The 20,368-nt window shown below is 38.4% G+C and overlaps 1 protein-coding gene across 1 annotated transcript in view; it reads left to right on the top strand.

Moving 5' to 3' along the window:
- The window catches only part of LOC113127002 (ubiquitin-conjugating enzyme E2 E2-like), a 57,066-nt gene that overhangs the window by 893 nt on the left and 35,805 nt on the right, over positions 1 to 20,368 (top strand). The window contains exons 2-3 of the mRNA XM_026301196.1: positions 3,108 to 3,305; positions 8,545 to 8,595. Of these exons, the coding sequence (XP_026156981.1) occupies positions 3,115 to 3,305; positions 8,545 to 8,595 (242 nt within the window). The 5' untranslated portion in view covers positions 3,108 to 3,114. The remainder of the gene's footprint in view (positions 1 to 3,107; positions 3,306 to 8,544; positions 8,596 to 20,368) is intronic.

Below are 20,368 nucleotides of genomic sequence, written 5' to 3'. Positions count from 1 at the left end.
CCTTAAGGCCTGCTCATCTTGAATGCTTTACCAAGGTTGGTAGTTATAGTTGAGCTGTTTTGACAGTTTCACACCTGAGGAGGGAAAAGACATCTGCCCAGTCTCTTGTGGCAAGTGCCCGAGGTGATGAAGTGCTCTGTCTGCATCTCTTACTCTCAGCACATTTGTTCTCACCTGACGACTAGTAACACGCCATTTCCCACAGAACAATAACAGCCTACCCTGAGAGGTTTGCATTCACCAGAGTATGTAGATGTTACAACCATTGAAACAATGCCCCTGTGTGTTATCCTAACATATACAGGTTAACCACGCCTCAAGTGTATGGACAACTACTAACTTTCAGTTCTTCTGGCTCTGTTTTTAGTCTGGTCCTCAGCAAGTGGATTGCAGCTCATTCAGCCTGAGATCAGGCTCAGTCGAGGTTCCGCCTCTTTATCCTGAAAAGCTCCTGGTTGTTGTGGCTGTATGTTTAGGATCATTGTCCCGCTTAGTGATGAAACATTGTCTAATAAGATTTAATACACTCCCAGAGGAAAACTGTGCTGCTCACACTTTCCTTTGTCTTCTGAGAAGTAAATCAAACTCTTACTGTCAGTCCCACGTTTTTCTCATAAAACCTGCCTTGGGAAAGCTGTGGAGCATCAGCAAAAATCATTTGACAGAAATTAATCCTTGAACTGGAGAAGGAAAATAAATGAGGGGGTTGTAATATTAGTTGTAAAATGCAATGGCTGTAGGATTCTACCGAATGATCGGTTTGATATAGATGTTTGTAGTGTTCATTTGCCACAGCCTGACAAGGAGCTCTGTTAGTCAAATGTTTCGCTCTTAAATTAAATAGGAGCTGTCAGTGCAATAATATGTGGGTCTTTCAGTTGACGTTTCCTCAATTTTGTAATAAAACATCCTCATTTCTGTTGGGCTGCTTTAATCAGACTAAAGTGTAATAAGCAAAATACTCAACAAAGTAATGCATGGTATGAATAAATAAATTTACTGAACATTTGTGACATCTAATAGTTGCTATCAATAAGAAAATTAACTAATCAATTAAGTGTGAGTTCTTTCAGACAAAAAGAGGTGAGAAAAATGTTGAATGTTCTAAGAGCTGACAACAGGATCAGAGTGATATACTGTAACAAAGTGAAATTTCTCAGAAGCTACATTTCAGAAGTATGTGAAATAGATCAAAGTCTCATTCTGATGTTAAAACATGCTTAAATGTGTCTAGGAGAAACAGCGTAGACAAAGATAAGATCTTTTGAATTTTGCTTTCCTCTGGGTTTGACTGAATCTGAGTACACAGAATGTGCCTGTAAGCCTCTGCCAGGTCTTCTGGCAACCATACATGCCCATACCCAACAGAAGCACCAACATGTTTGACAGATGAGGTGGTGCTTTGGGTCATGAATAGTTTCTTTTTTTCTCCACGCTTTCCCATTTCAATCATCATGATTTTTCTGTCATCATTCATTAGAACTTTGTAGCATGGCCTTACTGTTTTTCAGGTTTTCCAGAGGTTTGAATCTGATGCTAAGTTCTCGTAGTTCTATTCATAAAGATATCTCAAAATGGTCACTGGACTTGCTCTACAGTCAAATTTGGGTTTTCTTCACTAATGATTTTCCGCTAATCTATAACACTTGATGATCCTCAGTCTGCCAGCTTGTTTGACATTTTCTGCTTGTCCTGTGTCCACTTGCGTTTGTAGAATTAATGCAACTGATTTTGGTAAAGAGCCTAATTGTAAAATATATATCTAATACATTTTTGCTGTTTTGACCCTAATTATTATCTTTTTCTGTTTTATATTTACATCATATAACATATTAACACACAGCTCCATCTCCATCTTCAGCTCTGTCAGCTCTAAGCCACATGGGAGGTCTTTTGTGCATGGACTACAGCTAAAAGCACACAGCTGCCCAAGAAACGTTTAGTAATTATCAATCCAGTTACTCTATCTCCCACACAGTTCATTTAGTATTGACATAAACCTCCTCAAATTAAAGAGACATGGCATGTTAATGTGCCAGAATACAGAGCTTGAAGAGCAAAAACTGTGTAACGGTCCTAAGCTTACAGTCTGGACTGTTATCTCCCTATCAGCTCACCACCAAATGCAGTTAATTGCATCCGATAGCTTGTGTGCAGTGGCTGTTTGTCAGAAGTCAAAAGTCGAGGCAGGCTGCCAAGACCCCTCTCATCTGTCCTTACGTCTGTCCAATTTGATATTCAATTCAGCTGAGCAGTGTGCAGCAACTGTACCCTCTCACTCATTCATCTGTATCATCCATTTTTCATAACGGACCTGCTTGTGTAAACAGAGGCATTCACCTTGAGGCTCACACACACACACGCACACATGATGAGAGAATTGGATTTAGTGAACATGACCTTGTAGGTGTCTTTTATTATTGAGACTAAAGGCTTGTGACCAGCAGACATTGAACTTTAGTGATTTTGAGGTCTTTTACCACTCAGAATATGAAGCTTGTGTTTTACTTGTGGCTTCAAATATACATAGGAATAGTGAAGAGATGATAGGAAATGAGTAGTGTGAGAAAGTAATGGGAAAAGACAAGCAGTAAACAGTAAAAGTCCTTCACTGGTGTGCCCCTCGTTAATCATTTAAGTCATTTATTTAAAAAAAGGCTAAACATTTCTGTGATTCCAGCTTCTTCAAAGTGAAGATTTCCATCTTGTCTCTGTTTTATATCATTGTCAACTGAGTATGTTTGGATTATGGATGTTTGTTTGGACAGAACATTTTAAACATGACTAAACTGGTTCACAATTTAATTATGAAAGTAACTAACCTTGGGAATAGTAGTTTGTTGAGACAATCCAAATTCAAGGTCTTCCTACTGGCTTTTTCCAGTCCAGACACCATCCTTTGTTAGAGTGCATGATTAAGCCTGACTGCTTACATATTTATTTTGTGGCTGCAGTTCAGAAAAGTCAGCATTGGCGTGTGCCTTCAGAAGAAATACACTGATTGCACCCATGCAGATAAAGGACCCTGCAGTCCAAGATACAGAGAATCCTTTATGTGTGTGTTTTGTATACGCTGTATGTGTTTAACACTGTCTTTGTGTGCACAGTATCAGCATGTCCAGTGAGGTGCAGCAAAGGCCGGACGACAGCCCCAATACCAGTGGGGGAAGCTCGGACGCTGAACAGAGAGAGGCGGCTCCTCCGGAGCAGCCGGGCCCTGAGCAGCGAGATCAGACCCAGCCCAAGAAAAAGGAGGCCAAAATCTCCAGCAAGACTGCTGCCAAGCTCTCCACCAGTGCCAAGAGGTAGATCTGCTGCACATTTACTGTCCTCTGCTGCCTGCACTGCCCTGATGGCTTTGTTTAGCTGCTCAAGTGGTCATCTGTCATTTATGTGTACTCTGATTTTCTCTTTTGTGCTAAGTACACACTGCTGAGTTGCTTTTCCAGAAATCATGTGTCAATCAAAACAGTATATAGTCTGTGAGATTCTGTGCACAAGGCGTAATGGTAAAGCAGAAAATAATAGCTCTAGTAGTCAGTTAATCATTTATCAAACAAAAATATACTCACTCTGGACTTCTCCTATGTGAGGTTTTTGCTGCTTCTCTCTGTTCTTACATTATTGTAATTTGAATACTTTTGGGTTTGGGACTGTTGGTCAGAGAACAAACCATGTATTTAATTTATTCAAGTGTGAACATGATGTTGCTGTTCACAAGTCAGCTCTTTTTACGTGGGTCACTATTATGTTGGGGTTTTAAGCTGAAGCCCCCACACACCCAGTCAGATCTTAATAGCTAATAGAAAATGACGTGGAGCATTGGGAGTAAGCACATAATTCAACCTCGGAGAGGTTGCAAACCTCATTTTTACTTTACACACAATCTTGGTGCATCTGCCAAGTTCTCTGGTAACACAGCAATGATTCAGTTTAGAACCAGTTCATATCAGGTTGGCACTGAATATCATGGGGTAATGGCACAGAGCAACAACAATTATCTGAGGGCTGGGTTATACTGCCACTTTTTTCTCATAAAACCTGCCATGGTAGGGCTGTGGAGCATAAAATGAAGGTAACAGAAATTAACCAAAGTAAATGAGGGAGATATTACTTGGGATATGCGGTGCTCCTAGGTTTCTCCTGAATGACTGTTTTGAGATACCAAGAAATGAAAAATTCAGACTGACGGTCAGACCAGTGCATATGTACTGCTTTGCAGTGTTCATTTTCCAGAGCCTGGTCTCCGCTAGATCCAAATGTTTTTTCTGTTAAATTCATTCACCATGCTGTGTGTGAATCTTTCTTTGAGGACCTTCTTTGATGTGCTGCATTAGAAGGCAGTTTGAAAAGCCAGATGTTATGGATAGGGGGGGAGATGAGGTATAATCTAAATACAGAGCTGCCATTGCACATTTTCTGACAGTTTCTTCTGGAACGTTGGATTGCCAGTTTCGGAAAGTAACAGAAAAGGTCGCATGCAGTCCCTCTGGCATCAGAAAGGGCTAGAGAAGGGGGCTTCTGAAGTTAATTCAGCAGTCCCACCAGCAATTCTGGGTCAATAAACTGGCTCCTTTGCAGTCACTGGAAACATATAACCCTGCTGTCATAGAGTTGTGGGTGTGCATAGTAATCGTATAAACAAAGACAACTCAGGACAATGTTTCCATCAGACATTCATAGTGCTGTGCTTATTTTCAAATTCAAAAGTGTTAAGTCATTGCGACTACCCTCATCCTAATCACAGTCATCATATAATCAAGTTTGGTAACTACTGCCTTTCAGTGTCATAACTCCCTTGGATGTATGACTACTTTAATGAAAGTCTCTGTACTGGCTCCTGTAAACATTTTGTTCCAGGTGTATATCTTGGGAAAATATCCTCTGGCACAAAGGAAGTATGATGCACTGTACACTTCAGCCAAAACTGTTTCTTACAGTGATGACTTCTTATCACCAGAGATGGCTACAACATAAAAAATAAGGACCTCCAGGCTTATCATTTTATAGGGAGGTTGACAGGTACAGTGTTATTTAACCGCTTTCATTGCTTGTTCCTGTTATAGAGCATCAGCCGCTAGACAAACACAAGCCAAAGCTAGTGTTTTTCATAAAAAACTATATCCAGGTAATATTGACTTATTTGCATTTGTCAAAGCATGCTAAATGTAATAGTTTAGTGCTTGAAGTGTCTCAAGGGATTATCAAATGCAATGAGCTGTGGAAAATTAGAGGAAAGCAAGTGCTTGGTTAAAGAGGACATGCAGGAGTACGAGGAACTCACAGTCAAATCAGTGCTTTTCCCTTTGGATTCCCCTGGCCTTGTTCCTCTTTCTCTAACAGGTCCCTAGCTTCAGCAATCAAAATGTGCCACCTCAGGAAATACTGGAGATAAAAATACACAGCACATATTTACGCTGAGATTGACTCCGATACACTGGCGATTGTATTATAGGCTCCTTTACAAGACAAACAGTATGTCTTATAAACTGATATAAACTGAAATATTTACTTATGTGAATGAGAGTTCTGAGGTATTGCTGTCTGATGATGCTTTAGGTCTATGACCTGCTCACAAGTCACTGCTCACTTCCTGCTCACTTCCACTGGAGTTACATGTGTCATGGTGGATAGCTTGAGCTGAAAGTTGTCCATCACAATGATGTATTCAGTAAAAATGTGCTGTATAAAGAATTCCCCTCTTAAAAGTATTTTTGGTGGTTTCCAACAAGTTGCTTCATTTCATTTTTACAGTACTTAAAATGTCTATATGTAAGCTATGCTGTTTGCCTTGATATTAACTACATTCGATTCCCATGCAGTGAGAGTTTCAGTGTAATATAATGTAAGTTTCACATTGCAGTGTGACTACTGCACACCTCTTCATTTTGCACATCAATGCTGAAACAATATATCATATCAGCATCATCTGTTTGTGCATCGTCTCCCTCTCTCCTGTAATAGCAGAATAGTTTATGTCCCAGCTAACAGCAGTGTAAAAAGTGTTGTCTGTTATTTATTTATATTTTTCTTATAATGGCCTCTTGAAAAATTTCAGTTACTGTATAGCAAGGATAAAAAAACAAGATGCACTGGGAATAGAAAAGGAGCAATAAAGGAAATGGGAAGTGAAGAAAATCAATATTTAAACAGAATATGCCATGTTTGAGCTTGTATTTTCAGAAATTTCAACATTGCAAGATGAATTCAGAAGTCCACATTCACAAGACTGTGAGGAGGCATGCGCAATTAAAGGACAACAGCATTCTTGCTGAGCACATCAGCTCTGCCACTTTATCACAGTTCATCATAACTATACACGATTGCCAGACTAAGCAATTTGTCTGCAACAAATATTATATTGCAACTCTTAAGAACATGCATACTCCACACTAGGGTTCAAACCTAGAACCTCCTTGCTGTCATGCGACAGTGGTTACCACCTGTCTCTGAAAATTTTGGATGAAAATATATTTAGTAGTAGGTGTTATATTGTTAATTATAATTTTATTTAAAATTTGAAAGCACCAATACAGCACTTGGACTTTTGGGTGAAAAGGTTTCCTCAAATTGTTTATTTCTATATCTAAAAACTCACCTGGGTCACAAAATACTATTCCTAGAAAAAATTAAGTCCTACGTTCATGGGTTTGGCTCATGTTTTACACCATTGCTGCTGGTTGATGCAAAGTAAATGCTGGGATAGTTGCCTGCTCCAAGTTCACACAAGTCAGGTCCCAAAGCATCACTGATAAAATAAACAGCACCACATGCTTGTATTTGGAAAGTATTTGTTACATATCAAATTTCAGAAAAGAAATGGCACTGACAGACACCTTTGGGACTTTTCCACTAGACTACTCGACTCGGTTTCTGGGGGTTTTCCATTAGGGGATAGTACCTGGTAGCAGGTACCTTTTTAGTACCTCCTCGGCCAAGTTTCCAAGTGAGCCGAGCCAATACTAAAATGTGATATGTCAACAGACTGCGGGCCACCAATTGGCCAAAGAATGACATCTCTAGAGGAGTCATGAGCGCAACGTCCAACCGCGTCCAACACAAGAATCAAACCAACCATTTTTAAAAACCAGCATCAGCGAACGTTTGTTTTTCCATTTTTATAGTCTTCAGTGAGGCAAATGGCTAATGTTACTTGCAAAACAACACTGTGGTCCTTCATGGAGGTGTGTATGTTGTGCTTGGTGGCGTTGAGGTGGTGCTCAATTGTAATAGAAAATGACCAAAGCAGAGTCGAGATGAAACTGTATAATGTAAAAGGGGCAATTCAGTCAGGATGATACCATTGGCACCTATCTTGGTTGGCTTAAATTCCACTTTCACAAGATTGTGTTTCAGATTTTTATTGAACAAAGCTTTGGATTTCATTATAATACAGTCAAGTTTAATGATTTTAATCATAAGCTAGCAAGCTTAATTTAATACTCCGTACAACACTTTCACATCCAGACGGTGGAGGTCAAACTGGAGGGATTTTGGTGCATCATAGCACCATAAACCTTCTGCCAGGATTGTCTAAACTAAGGATTTATGCAAGCAGGGAACCTGAGGATAAAGAAGATAGAAATGCTTTATATATTTAGTATTATTTGGTAGATTTTTAACAAAACTGCAAAGGAAAGAGAATTTTCATCCCATCCAAAAAAAATAAAACAACCCCACAACAAACAAATTTACTTAATATGTATTTTTTACATGGAAGAACTCAGACACTCATTTTTGAGTTGTGATTCATCTATCGACCCCCCCCCCCCCCCCCCTTCCAGGAAGCACCCTTATTATATGCCTTCTGGCTTCTGCACCAAGGAGTATCAGGTCCACCCCAAAAAAGAAAGTAATTTAAGCTGCTTGTATCTACAGTATTAAATCTCTCACAAACCAAAGCTCATGACCATATGGTGACGTTTGGAATATAGGTTGACCTGGTAAATTGAGAGCTTTGTCTTCAGCCTTGGCTTCCTCATCAACATAACAGTCCAGTACAAGAGCCACATTACAAATGAGGCTGCACCAGTTCACACAGAATACTTGAAGTCCTTCAGTTGGTGCAGCAACTCATTCCCACTTGCAAAATCACAAAATGAGGCAGAGCATATAGTGCTCTGCCTGCCTATAGTAACCGAGTTACTAGTTTCTCATAAGCAAATCACAGGTATAGTTATATACTGAATACTTAACCAGGCAGAAATGTGACCTTTCTAGTGAATATTCCTTAAACCTTTTTAAAATGCATCCAACAGTTTCATGAAAATGCAATAGCTGGCGCAGGACCATGATCAGCAGCAAAGTTCATTTACCTAGATATATTACCTATGATTCCTCTATCTAATATGGCCTTTATAACATCCCTGTGTTGTTTTGGTTTGACTCAGCTTGTTTCTTTGTTCAATCGCAGCACTCAGGAGCTCATTAGAAGATCAATGAAGTAATCAGTGTGTCCATTTATAGATTGATTTTACAGTCAGGATTTCTATAACTCTGTGTTTGAGTGTGTGAATTATAACACATACCTTTGTCTCATTTCAGAATCCAAAAGGAGCTAGCAGAGATAACCTTGGACCCGCCGCCAAATTGCAGGTAGGAGCCTGCTGATTGTGTGTTTTTAAAAGAGCTATTTGCAGTGACACCTGAGGCACTTCTGTATTTGTGCAAGTGTGTGTGTGAACCTGCATGTGCTCTATGAATGCCTTCTACAGGCTCAGTGAGTCACATGAATAGCACAGGTAGATTACTGTGCTCTCTCTGTACCGCTGTTTGCTCTGGTTGGACCATAATGCATGTCCCTTTTAAGCAGACTGAATCACAAACAAGAAAAAAAAAAATATATATATATCTATGCGATTGACCTGATTGGCAGTGTTTAACATTAGGATCACTGTAGCAACAGTATTGTGTTTGCTCTTACTCCCTAAAGGCGAGGAAGGCACTTTGCAGTGGCTCGACTGTTTGGCATGATTTATTTTACTCCTGATCTAGAGTGGTGAAAGGAAGAGTTGCTCTACAGGCCTGTCAATCAAGATCTCAATAAGAGCTTTCATTGTGTGACATTTTCGATGAGTTAGCAATTGTTATTCTGCTTAGACTGATTGCATTTAGGGGTAGTGGTAAAAGGTGAAGGGAAGGTAGAGGTGTGACCATACAGCTTCACACTGTGGACAGAGTAAGCAGCAAGTCACTGAAGTTCAGGCATTTTCCGCATGACGGAGAAAGCAGGGAATCTGGGTGGTACATTGATGTTCTCAGGCTGTTAGGCAGAGCAGCTGCATTTAGTCACTCCGAATATTTCAACCTGATCCAAAAATTAGGGATGCACAGATTTAACATTAACACCTATGGGCAGTTTAGAACCACCAGTCAAACTGATGTTCATATGTGTGGATTGTGAGAACACCTGGAGTGCTCACCACAATGCTGTCCCCAAGATCTACTATTTCCATCTAAACAGTGTAAAATAGACTAAGACAATTTTGATTTGTGTCTGTGAAGGTGTAGTGTGGGTGTGTTCAGCTTTATACAGATATAAATTATATTCTCATTAATTTTCTAATTAATGGTGCTATTATGTTAGTGATAAACGCAGTTAAAGAAATATTAATATAAGGTGTGGTGTATACAAAATAACTGCCATAACATAATAGTAGTAATAGTAATAATGGTATTAATAATAGTATCTATATTGTCTTTACAAAACAAACAGGGAAGGGGGATGATAATCAAAACAGGAATAATAATAATAATTATAAGAGTAATAACAGTTAAGCCCAAAGAACAATAATAATTAAATAAATAGTAATAGTAAATATAATAAAGTCAGCATATTTTGTTTCTATGAGGTTATGGGAGTTGAGATGTGTTAAAAAGGTTCTATATGTCAATAAATGCTTCTATATCAGAAAGCTAGTTCATTTCCTCATTTAATCATATTATTATATTATTGTTGTGTATGTATCTGGTAAGAGCTTATACAGCTTAGATGTTTTTTCTGGAAGGCTGTAATGAATTATATTAATCTTTATTTTAATTATGGATTTAGCATTTATCAATTTTTCAATAAAACAGCTGCATCCACTGTTTTGCATTGATTACAACCATTTTAATTATTTTGGGCTCACTGTGTTAATCAAAACAATGTAATTTTTGAAAGGTGGTTTTAAAAAAGATATTTTACCTTTGAAAAGGTTGTATCTACAGACAAATGCATAAATGGAGGTGAAGCCTGTCACCTTTCAGAATAATACAATTTATCTGTCATGTTGCTTGTGGTTTAATTAATAAACCACTGTGTTTTTTAGCAGATTAGAAAGAACAAAATAGGATTGTCTGTCACAGTTGCAGTCGCAGTTTTCTCAGTAAGTTGCAGTCTGTTTGTTGGCCCTCTAATCTCAAAGACAAGGCTAATGTGTCTGAAGTAAGCCATTATGTTTACTGACAACGGACCAAACAGCAGAGAAGGGGAAAAGAAATTTCAGGGGCTGACATTTGTATAGAAGATGACATTTTTGTGTAAAGAGCGGCTTCCTATGCACGCTGAAAGGAGCCCTCATGAAGAGCCAAGTCCTCAGTCACAAGTGAAAAATCAGTTTTAGGCTGCTTGAGCATATTTCAGCAGCATTCAGAGATATGAGCCCATGGAGGTACAATGCTGCTTGAAATGTAGATTTCTGTTTTCATATGCCCCCTGGGGTATTTGCCTCACACTTAACAGCTCCCGATTCCCCCACAAGGCTGTCACTTCCCCGGTGTTTGATTTAGCCTACATGTTTCACCACAACAATCCTGATTCAGCCTGTTCTTTTGTGTGATAAGCGAAGCACAATCGCACGTTGTGAACACTAAAAACCTTCTGCCGAGATAAATTCCCTTGAACAGCACTGTAGCTCCTCACACAGTGTCTGTTCAAACAAAAAGCCCCACGTCTCCCCAGCCCTTTCTTCAGCTGCTAATTGATCTGACAGTGTTAAATAGGCTGTTTGCTGAAAGACATTAGATGTGAGGGGTTATGAACGGACGCTGTGATGCAGCTCATTACCTCACAGGCTTTAGCTATATCTTTCTTTTTTTTTCTTCTCCTGCCCGAATAAAGCACTGCTCATGATCACAGTCATCATTCCAACAAACATCCTCTCTGGCTCTTTTTCTACATTCCCTTCTCAGTAGACGTAATGGCACTCTAATTCCTCTTGGGAATGAGAAAACACCTTTAACTTTAACTAAGACAGCATGCCTTGTTTTCATTTGGCTCCATCTGAAAAAGACTTAGCAGATTTTTTTAGAGCCATAAGAGGAAATATTTTTCATCATTCTTTTTAATGAACTTTGTCACTCTGCCAGGGAGTAATTAATTCAATGTGACAAGTGCTCTGGAAGGGTATGTAAATAACCCCCACACCAGACACACTATACCAGCCCAGTGCATGGTCGGCCTTCCTGGTTCTGTGTGTGTGTGTGTGTGTGTGTGTGTGTGTGTGTGTGTGTGTGTGTGTGTGTGTGTGTGTGTGTGTGTGTGGATAAGTGTGTGTGTGAGTGCTTTCCATAATTACCATATCCTTTTATGATAGTCCTGGCAGCATTTTGATAAGAATCCCCCATCGGCTGAGGGGAAACAATGTGTGGATTTCAAGGGGGAATTGGCCACGCTCTCTCGCTCGCTCTCACTATCATTCATGGTAGTTTTCTTTCTCCATCATAATCCCACTAAGACTTTGTATGTTCCATTCCATGAGAATAACTTACCAGTGAATATCAGTATCATCTAAGGAATAAAAGCAATAAGGCAAAAGAGAGTATCAGTGCAGAATGGGCTGAGTGATAGAAATGTAAATTCATCTCAGGATGTAGACATGATTGACTCAAGCTTGATTCAACTTTCATTGTCACCTGCCACGAAGCGCTGGTTTACTTTTCAGCTTCACTCTGCAGTTTCTACAGTTTCATCCACCTGGAAAAAAAACAAAACATATATCAATTTTGTGTTTACATCATCTAAGTTGATGCAAATTAACATTCTTTGTTCATATTATTATATTGAATCAATGACGAACAGGTAATTTTAATTAAGCAGAAGTTAGGTTGTTTTTCAGTCCCAGCTGCTCACTGCGTTTCATGCATCCAAAGCTGGAAACAAGGAAATACAAGTAACAATATTACTATGTGGCCAGACTAACATACTACTAAAGTAAAAAATTGATATCAGTCAGCAGTTTCATTCATCTTTAGTTTGGTGCTGGTTCTGCCCCCTAACAGTAGCATAAAGGTTTATCTAAGTCTAAAAACTTGCAGTGGGCTTTTTCGTCTTTACGCAGACTGTTTTATTAGGTCATTCAGTGGTATACAGTTGTCTTTGGAGTTATAGAATCATAGAGTATTTGTGTTGCTTAAAGAGCCACTAAGATTTTCATCAGCTTGGTGTTCCATATGGGCTTCACTGTATGTGTCTCATTTTATCCTGGGCTTCTCCGTGGTTATATTTATATATATTTATATATAAAGTGTATATATTTATATATATATTTATATATATATATAGAGACAGGAATAAAATAAAAAGTCAGCATATATTCCTGCATAGGTGAAATATAAGTTTCTGAGTTTCTGGGTGTATAATGCTAGAACAATGTGTAGTGTACAGGCTGCACTGTACCTAAAAGAATCTTGAAGGCAATAAAATAATGTACAGAGGGATAGAGCTGGTGATAGTGGTAGGCTGTTACGTCACTAGGGGCTCAACAGCAAACTTTTACACCAGGGCCTATTCATAGATTAATATAACTGCAGGAGCAGGAATTTTAGAGAATTTTAGAATTTTCTGTGACCAACCAGTGAAATTGGTTTTGATAATAAAAACATATAATATGAAGATGTTACAAGCAAATCAGATGCAAATCAGCATGAATAGTCAAAAAAGGAGAAGCCAAGTTTAATTTCAAAATTCTTGCAGTCACTTAAAAAACGAATCATCACATTGCAGTTAGCAACTCAGGCAGTGATATTTATTTATTTATTTATTATGAAATACATCATTGCAATAAAAGATCAATAATTGTAACCAACATATGTAGGTTATATTTTGTGTCAGTACATTTAACACCCTTCAAAAAAAAGAAATAAATAAATTTTCTCCAAAAGTCACATCTGTTCAAGTCAGCATACAGGAAAATGGTGTGTTTTCCAGGTCCTGGTCTTGCCTTAGCCAGCAGAACAGTGGAAAGTAGTTTCACTCTGCATAATAGTTTCCCCATAGCTGCTTTATTTTTTAAAAAGTTGAAGGCCATACAACATTTGTGTCAGTTAAAGGAAAAATATTTATTTCATTGATGTTGGCAAAGCACAGAATGTTCCTAGTAGTGGTTCTTGATTCATCTGATATATCTCTCATAACTGCGTTTTGTGAAAACCATCAGTCTCTCAGCAGCTGTTACACTTTTGATAACTGTAATAAATCAAAGTCATAACCCAGTATCATCAAAGGTTCCTAGTCTGCTCAAATGTCTAATGCTGCCACAAGACAACATTTAAAGATTAAGATAAACTGTACAGTATAAATTACCTTCTCCACACTTTGTCTACAGTAGTCTCACAGAGACTCTCTGACAGAGGACAAATTAGTGCAGGATGTTATTCACTACAGGGTTGTACTGCCTGTCAGCTCTTTTCCTGCTATAGTAAGCCAATATAAATTGAGCTTTTACTAGAGATGATAAATCCAAAAGCCAACAAATCTGAACCAACAGAAAAATGTTTACCCATGGAATGTGATACATGTTGTGCCAAACAGCGTTCAAGATGAGTTTAAAAGTGGTGACTCTTTGAGTTAAGTGGCATTATTAGCTGCTAGTTAGTTCCAGAGCAGCTATTTGGAATAATTAATAACTTAACATGTTTAAATGGGTGTATCAAACATTTTTCTCATCATGGTTTAATCATTAACACATTATTACAATTGCTGCATTCATCATTTGACTGTTCCAAAAAGCATCTGTACAATCTATTTGTTTTCAGTGCTCTCCAACAGCAAGAATAAATCCCACTTAAATTTCCAGAAGACACCCACTAGATCGGACAGGTGCATCCATGTCACATCCAAACTCATTTTAAATCCCTGTGTGGATGAGAATGCTGTTGATAGTGAAACAAACAAACTGAGAATATACTGAATACTGTTGAAGAGATTGTTCTGGATTAAGGCACATGATAACAAAGAGTAGTATAACCAAATTGAAGTTACTGGATTTATTTGTGGTACTGTGATTACTGAAAGAGAGAGAGTGGTCTGGCGTTTAGTGTGGGTCTGCAGTCCTGTCCTGCAGCATCCCACTGAGCTGCTTTAGCTGTGGTTGTGGTCTTGTCAGATAAGGGGGGGCTCCAGTTTGTTATAGGAAACATTCCACAGTGAGACAGCCGGCCAGTGGGCACAGCAGATGTTCAGTCAGCAACTTGCTACTCAGACTAAAAGATGCATTTACTCACACTGAGAGGATGAATGACAAACAATATGATCACAACAACAATTATGATAAGCCTTTAATGATTATTTCTAACCAAAATGGAGTGAGTATGAAGCAGCATGCCATAGCATCGGTGATGACTACATAATTTAGTGTGTTTGCTTCACAGGGAACTGTGCTGAGGCTGTGGTTTGCTGCTGAGAAATACTCATGAGTTTATTGGCAGTGGGTGTGGATTATAATTACAGCAGCAACAACAGAAACAATGAAACTAAATTGATTTATTACTCTACTTTGTTGCCACATATATTTCACAATTTATAGTGCACATGTTAGAGTTTAAAGAGTAGTTGTTAGTGATGCCTTCCTCATTTGAGCTCAAGGTTACACATCCGGAGACATTCTCACTGTTATTGTGAGACGCCCAATCTGCCCATCACCCTCAGCTGTGTAAGGCTAGAAAGCCACACTGTGGTTAGTAGTTACTGCTCACTTTTAAACCACACAGTTAACTTGTCTGAGTCTGTTTTAGCTGATACCTGTTGTCAAAGCATGTGGAAGAAAATACTTTTGACCACGGTTTCTCAAGGACCTAGATAAATATATAGAAAATTGAGTAATAATTCAATTAATTTCATTACTTATTCTTAAAGGGCTTACCCATATGACACTATGGTGGATGAAAGTGTGTATAAATAGTTCTACACTTCTGATCTAGGGTTGCTTTTTATGGTTTATGGCCTCCTTAGCTTTACTTTAGGATAATCTTTAATACTGCAATATACAACAATATTTTATTAGACAACAGTGTGCTACCAACGTTGCCTTTCTCTTTCCCGTTTTGACAGTGAAAGTGCCCTCTGTGTGCAAATCCAAGTTCATAATAAAGTGGTTTTCCCAGATTGATCTGGGCTAGTTTCTAAAACTCTTTAAAAATTCTCACCTCGTGTCTATAAGGTCTTCAGATTTCTGAAACACACTAGAAAATGACAGAAAGTCAGTAATAATAATAAATACTCATTCCCCCAAAAACCTGAACTACAGCACTGCACCAAACATGCACAGCAGTGTTCATTCCCAGCAAGTAAGTCTGAGGCCTGGCACAGGAGGGAGAAGCAACTGTGCTGCAGTGTCTGAAGATAAAGTCTGAGCTGCTCTGTGGGAAGCTTAACCACCACCGCAACTTAACTCAGGCCAGTTCACTTGTAATGAATGTAATATACACAGTAGCAAGCCATTGACTGAGCTTGACTGATTTTAGTAAACATCAGAACACGTGTTTTTTTTCTTCAGGCTTTAATGTATAACATTTACAGAGTGAATTGTAGCTAGGAGATTATTGCTGTTTTATTTGCTAGTTTATTAGCTACACCTAGATCAAACAGAGTCAGTTGAAGCTAACAGTCCTGCAGTAAATTCTCCTTCATGGACGTGATAATGATCAGTTTGTGCTTAGATTGTTTCAGAGCTATTCATTCAGATGGATGATCATTTTGGAGGCTGTAGTTCTGCTGCTGTTAAGTTGTTATACTGAGAGATGGTTCTGGTATTTAGCTCAGCCTCGCTGATATAATTTGGGTTGACAGAATAATAGAAACGGCTCTCTGTGAGATGCAGAACATTTTGGTGGCTGGGGTTTGTGCTTGGGTTTTAACAAAGCACAGCACAGAGTATGCACATAAGCAGGCTGCATCACTGACTACCGCTGTGCTGTGGGCTGGGCTGCACTAGCAGACTCACACTGGGAATAGATTTCCCATGATGAGATGAAATATATAAATGTTAAATCTTTTGTGTTCTTGTAGTTTTATTCTTTCCTATTAATCACATTATAATTTGCTTTCATCAGTAAAGTCCTCGGTCATCTTCCATTGAGTCCACATTGGCTCAAACAGGGATGCATGGTGCAAACTGACACTGATGTACCTTGGAGTTCACCTCTAATCTCTTTGGAAGTTGTTCTGGGCTCTTTGATTACCATTTGTATTATCTATCTCTTCAATTTATCATCAGTTTTCCTCTTGTGGCCACGTCCAGGGAGGTTGGCTATAGTCCCATGGACCTTAAACTTCTGAATAAGATGTGCAACTGTAGTCACAGGAGCATCAAGCTGCTTGGAGATGGTCTTATAGCCTTTACCTTTAACATGCTTGTCTATAATTTTCTTTCTAAACTCCTGAGACAACTCTGTCCTTAGCTTTCTGTGGTCCGTGTTCAGTGTGGTACACACCATGATACCAAACAGCACAGTGGTTACTTTTCTGTGATGCTAATTACAGGACACACTTTAGTTTAACATGTCCCTATGGTCAAAGTATTTTCAATCTTTTAGGGGTACCATCATTTTTGTCCAGGGCAGTTTCATTAGTTTGTTTTTTTTAAATGCTTCTGTTTAGGGGTGCTCTGATCAATAGATGACCTGATCGGCATTGCATACTATCAGAATCAGACTAATTTCAGCCAATCAAAAAAGCTGATCGTGCAAAAGAGGGAGACATAATCCACAGCTGAGATGGTGTCGCTAGTTTGGAAGATTTTTCATGTGTCAGACAACAACAGTAAATTTGAGTGCACAACACTAACTCTGTGCATAAGTGTAGATAGTGAGCGACTTTTTAATGCAGCAGGAAATATTGTGGATGACAAGAGCTAACAAGCTAACAGCTAAAAATGCAGAGATGCTTATATTTCTGACAGTAAATCTACCTGTGATGCTGCTTGAGAAGGAAAGGAAATTTCCATTACCTCATACACATAGTTCTTGGTTTGTTTGATTGTTGAACACAGATTTTGTTCTAAAGCAGGCCTTGGCAGCTATTACTTTAATACTATTAATTAATATAATTTAAATAATATTAAATTTAATAACATTAAATTAGAATAACTGCTGTAACAATTGGATTTCGCCTTGGGGATTAATGATCTTCATCTTCTTCTTCTTCTTCTTCTTCTTCTTCTTCTTCTTCTTCTTCTTCTTCTCCTTCTTTTCTTCTCCTTCTTCTTCTTCTTCTTCTTCTCCTCCTCCTTCTCCTTCTCCTTCTTCTTCTTCTTCTCCTTCTCCTTCTCCTTCTCCTTCTCCTTCTTCTCCTTCTCCTTCTCCTCCTCCTTCTCCTTCTCCTTCTCCTTCTCCTCCTCCTCCTCCTCCTCTTTTGTTGAAGTTGACTAAAGATAGCCTTGAATGTTACAGATTATACACATATTGCTATTTTATTCTACAAAATTGTTCATTGTTCACTTTTCTACAGAACGGTACATTAGTTGTGCAACTAAGTTGAGTCTGGACAGTGTAATGTTGCATATTCTGGTAAATAAAATTGTCAATTTATGATAGTCTCTAATCTCTTAATTTAGTTATGATTAATATACAGTGTTAAGCAAGCTTCAAGTTCAAATAGACTCTGCATGATCGGTATCAGCGATACTGATTTCAGTGATCAGCCCCAAAAACCCTGATCAAAGGACCCCTGTTTCTGTTGAACGACAATTCAAAAGAAATGTGTGATTTTCATGTAAATGAAATGATGTAAATTTTTATTGATTATTACTTTTGTCAGATTCATGTTATTTCAGTGACCATTGTGGGATTTTCTTTCTTTAATGGAAGGGTACCAACAATTACCACGTGTACCACAAGGGCACCACGTGTGGACAGACAAGGACAAAGACACAGAAGCGGGGATGAGGAAAAAAAGAGAAGAAATGATTGTGGTGGAAGAAAATTAGCTTAAAACAGAATCAGAAAAAGGGACAATGAAATGCTCAGTAATCATGAATGTAATGTTTGCCGGCTTATATACTTTCCACCACATACACTGCACTCAGACTTGCTTAGACCTTTTTGTGTATCATGTAAATTAGTGCCCTGTAGCAAGAGACTTCAGAGACAGACCTGTTCTGTTCTGTTTTGAAGGACTCATAAAAATGTAGAATATCGTGTTGTATTTATGCAGTCTCATTTAAACCTGTTATTGAAGGCATTGCTGTACACATGAGATTTCAGAAACCTTTTTGCATTACCTGCCCTCTGTTCTCATCGTTCAGCTGATGTGTTAAAACCAGCAAAATATGCATATCAGAATGTCAGCTTGAGTCCAAACCAGCCTTCCTTCAGTTTGGCCTGTAGCTCAAACAAAGGTCCCATTAGTTGTATACAAAAAAATGGTCATTTGTTGTAAAAGGGTTTGTGAGGATGCTTTAATGACTGTGTTAATTTCCATGAATGATATAATCTCTGTTCAGTAACATTTCATCAAATCCATATCCACTGTCAAATCTGTTTATTCAATCCCAATCCACGAATCTTAATTAGATTTTGCTATATATGCTGTTTTAATGGCACCCTAATTAATGCTGGAATCAAGGTTTAACCTGAAAATGAGATTAGCAGAAAAAAAAAGCCGATTTGTTGATTAAATGGATCTCATCCTTAGCCTTCTTATTTTTGCACCTTATTTTTCTTGCTCCAAATACTAGATGAAAAGATCATTTCTCTTGAGAACAGGCACCATTCTGTTGCTGTTGGAGTACAAAACACGCAGCCCACTCATGGTTGTATAGAGGTGTTACAAAGTGGTGTTTCTTTCTCCTCACAAGTTGTCCTCAAAGGTACCAGATTGCAACACCAGCAAAAGGGTTCAATATAGCCATTATTAAATCCATGCTATTTAACTGCAGCATATATAATCTGTTGAGCTGCCATCTTAACTGTGAGAAAGGGTAAAAAAGTAAGTGCCTGCTACATGAATGTCTCTTTTCTGTTTAACCAAAAAAAGGGAAGCAGATATAAAGGGATCGATAAAACATTTGTTACTGTTAGATTCTAATGAATTTGGGTATCTGCCAACCTTTAACTGGTTCCAAAATGAGGCTAACTATTGGAACCCATCTTTAAATCCCGCTAACAAGGTAGTAGGAAAGCATGCACTCTAACCCGTAAAGCCTGGATTTAAGAAGACACTTGTTTTTCTAAAAGGGAAACATAAAAATCATTCCATAATCACCCCAACGTGCTGGTTTAAATTTGGAGTCTTAAAGGCATTGATATCAGCAGCTGGGACAGTGCAACTTGTAACAAGTATCTTCTGCAGAGTAGAGAGCTGAATGAACTGTCTTTCTCACAATATGGTTTTGTAAAAAAAGCATGTGATTAGAGCATTAACATCTAAGGAGGCTTTAAGACAGCAAGCTTTAACTGAAAAAGCGTTTACTAAGGCTATCTGAATTTTAGTTATAATTCAGAATTAAATTGAGACTGCAGATCTGCAGACACAATTGGGTGATTCATTCTGCTGACTCTAACAGGGATTGTGTGGTTGTCTAAAGGAACATTTACTACAGTGAGTGGCTGCTTAGGGCCACTTTGTTCTCCTGTAAAAGATTTGAAGAAGCTGTAGAAATCATGATCTGTGAAATCACTTCATATTTGATCGGTGATGCCTGCAGTATGGGTAGAATCCCTGGGGATTTGGGCAACAGGAGTTATGAAAAATCGTTTTCCTTTAAGTTCATGGACCAGGGAGGCAAAACCAGTGTTGACAGTAATAGAGACATTTCCATCAAGTTCACAGAGGAAGCAGAGGAGGAGCTTAGAAATTCTAGCAGTCCCTCTATAGACATAATGGAAATACTAATTATTCTGCATGCCAGCTCTTACACACTCATTGTGGCTTTCTTTTCTATTTTTTATTTATGAACTTTCTCCTGTCTCCCTTCTTATTTACTTTTAATTAGGGCTATGCAATTAATCGAACTTTGATTTTGATTTTGGGTCTCAACAATCACAAAAAATCGAGTGTAAAAAAAAAACGATTAGTTATCGTTAAGTTATTTTGTCCTGCGTTCTTAATGACGCACATGTGCACTTTCCTCCAGAAGTGTGAACTCTCAGCCTATACTGTCAATGAAAC

The sequence above is a fragment of the Mastacembelus armatus genome, chromosome 11 (assembly GCF_900324485.2).
Source record: "Mastacembelus armatus chromosome 11, fMasArm1.2, whole genome shotgun sequence".
NCBI lineage: Eukaryota > Metazoa > Chordata > Actinopteri > Synbranchiformes > Mastacembelidae > Mastacembelus > Mastacembelus armatus.
The sequence above is the reverse complement of the archived record's forward strand: the minus strand, read 5'-3'. Positions and strand labels throughout refer to the sequence as shown.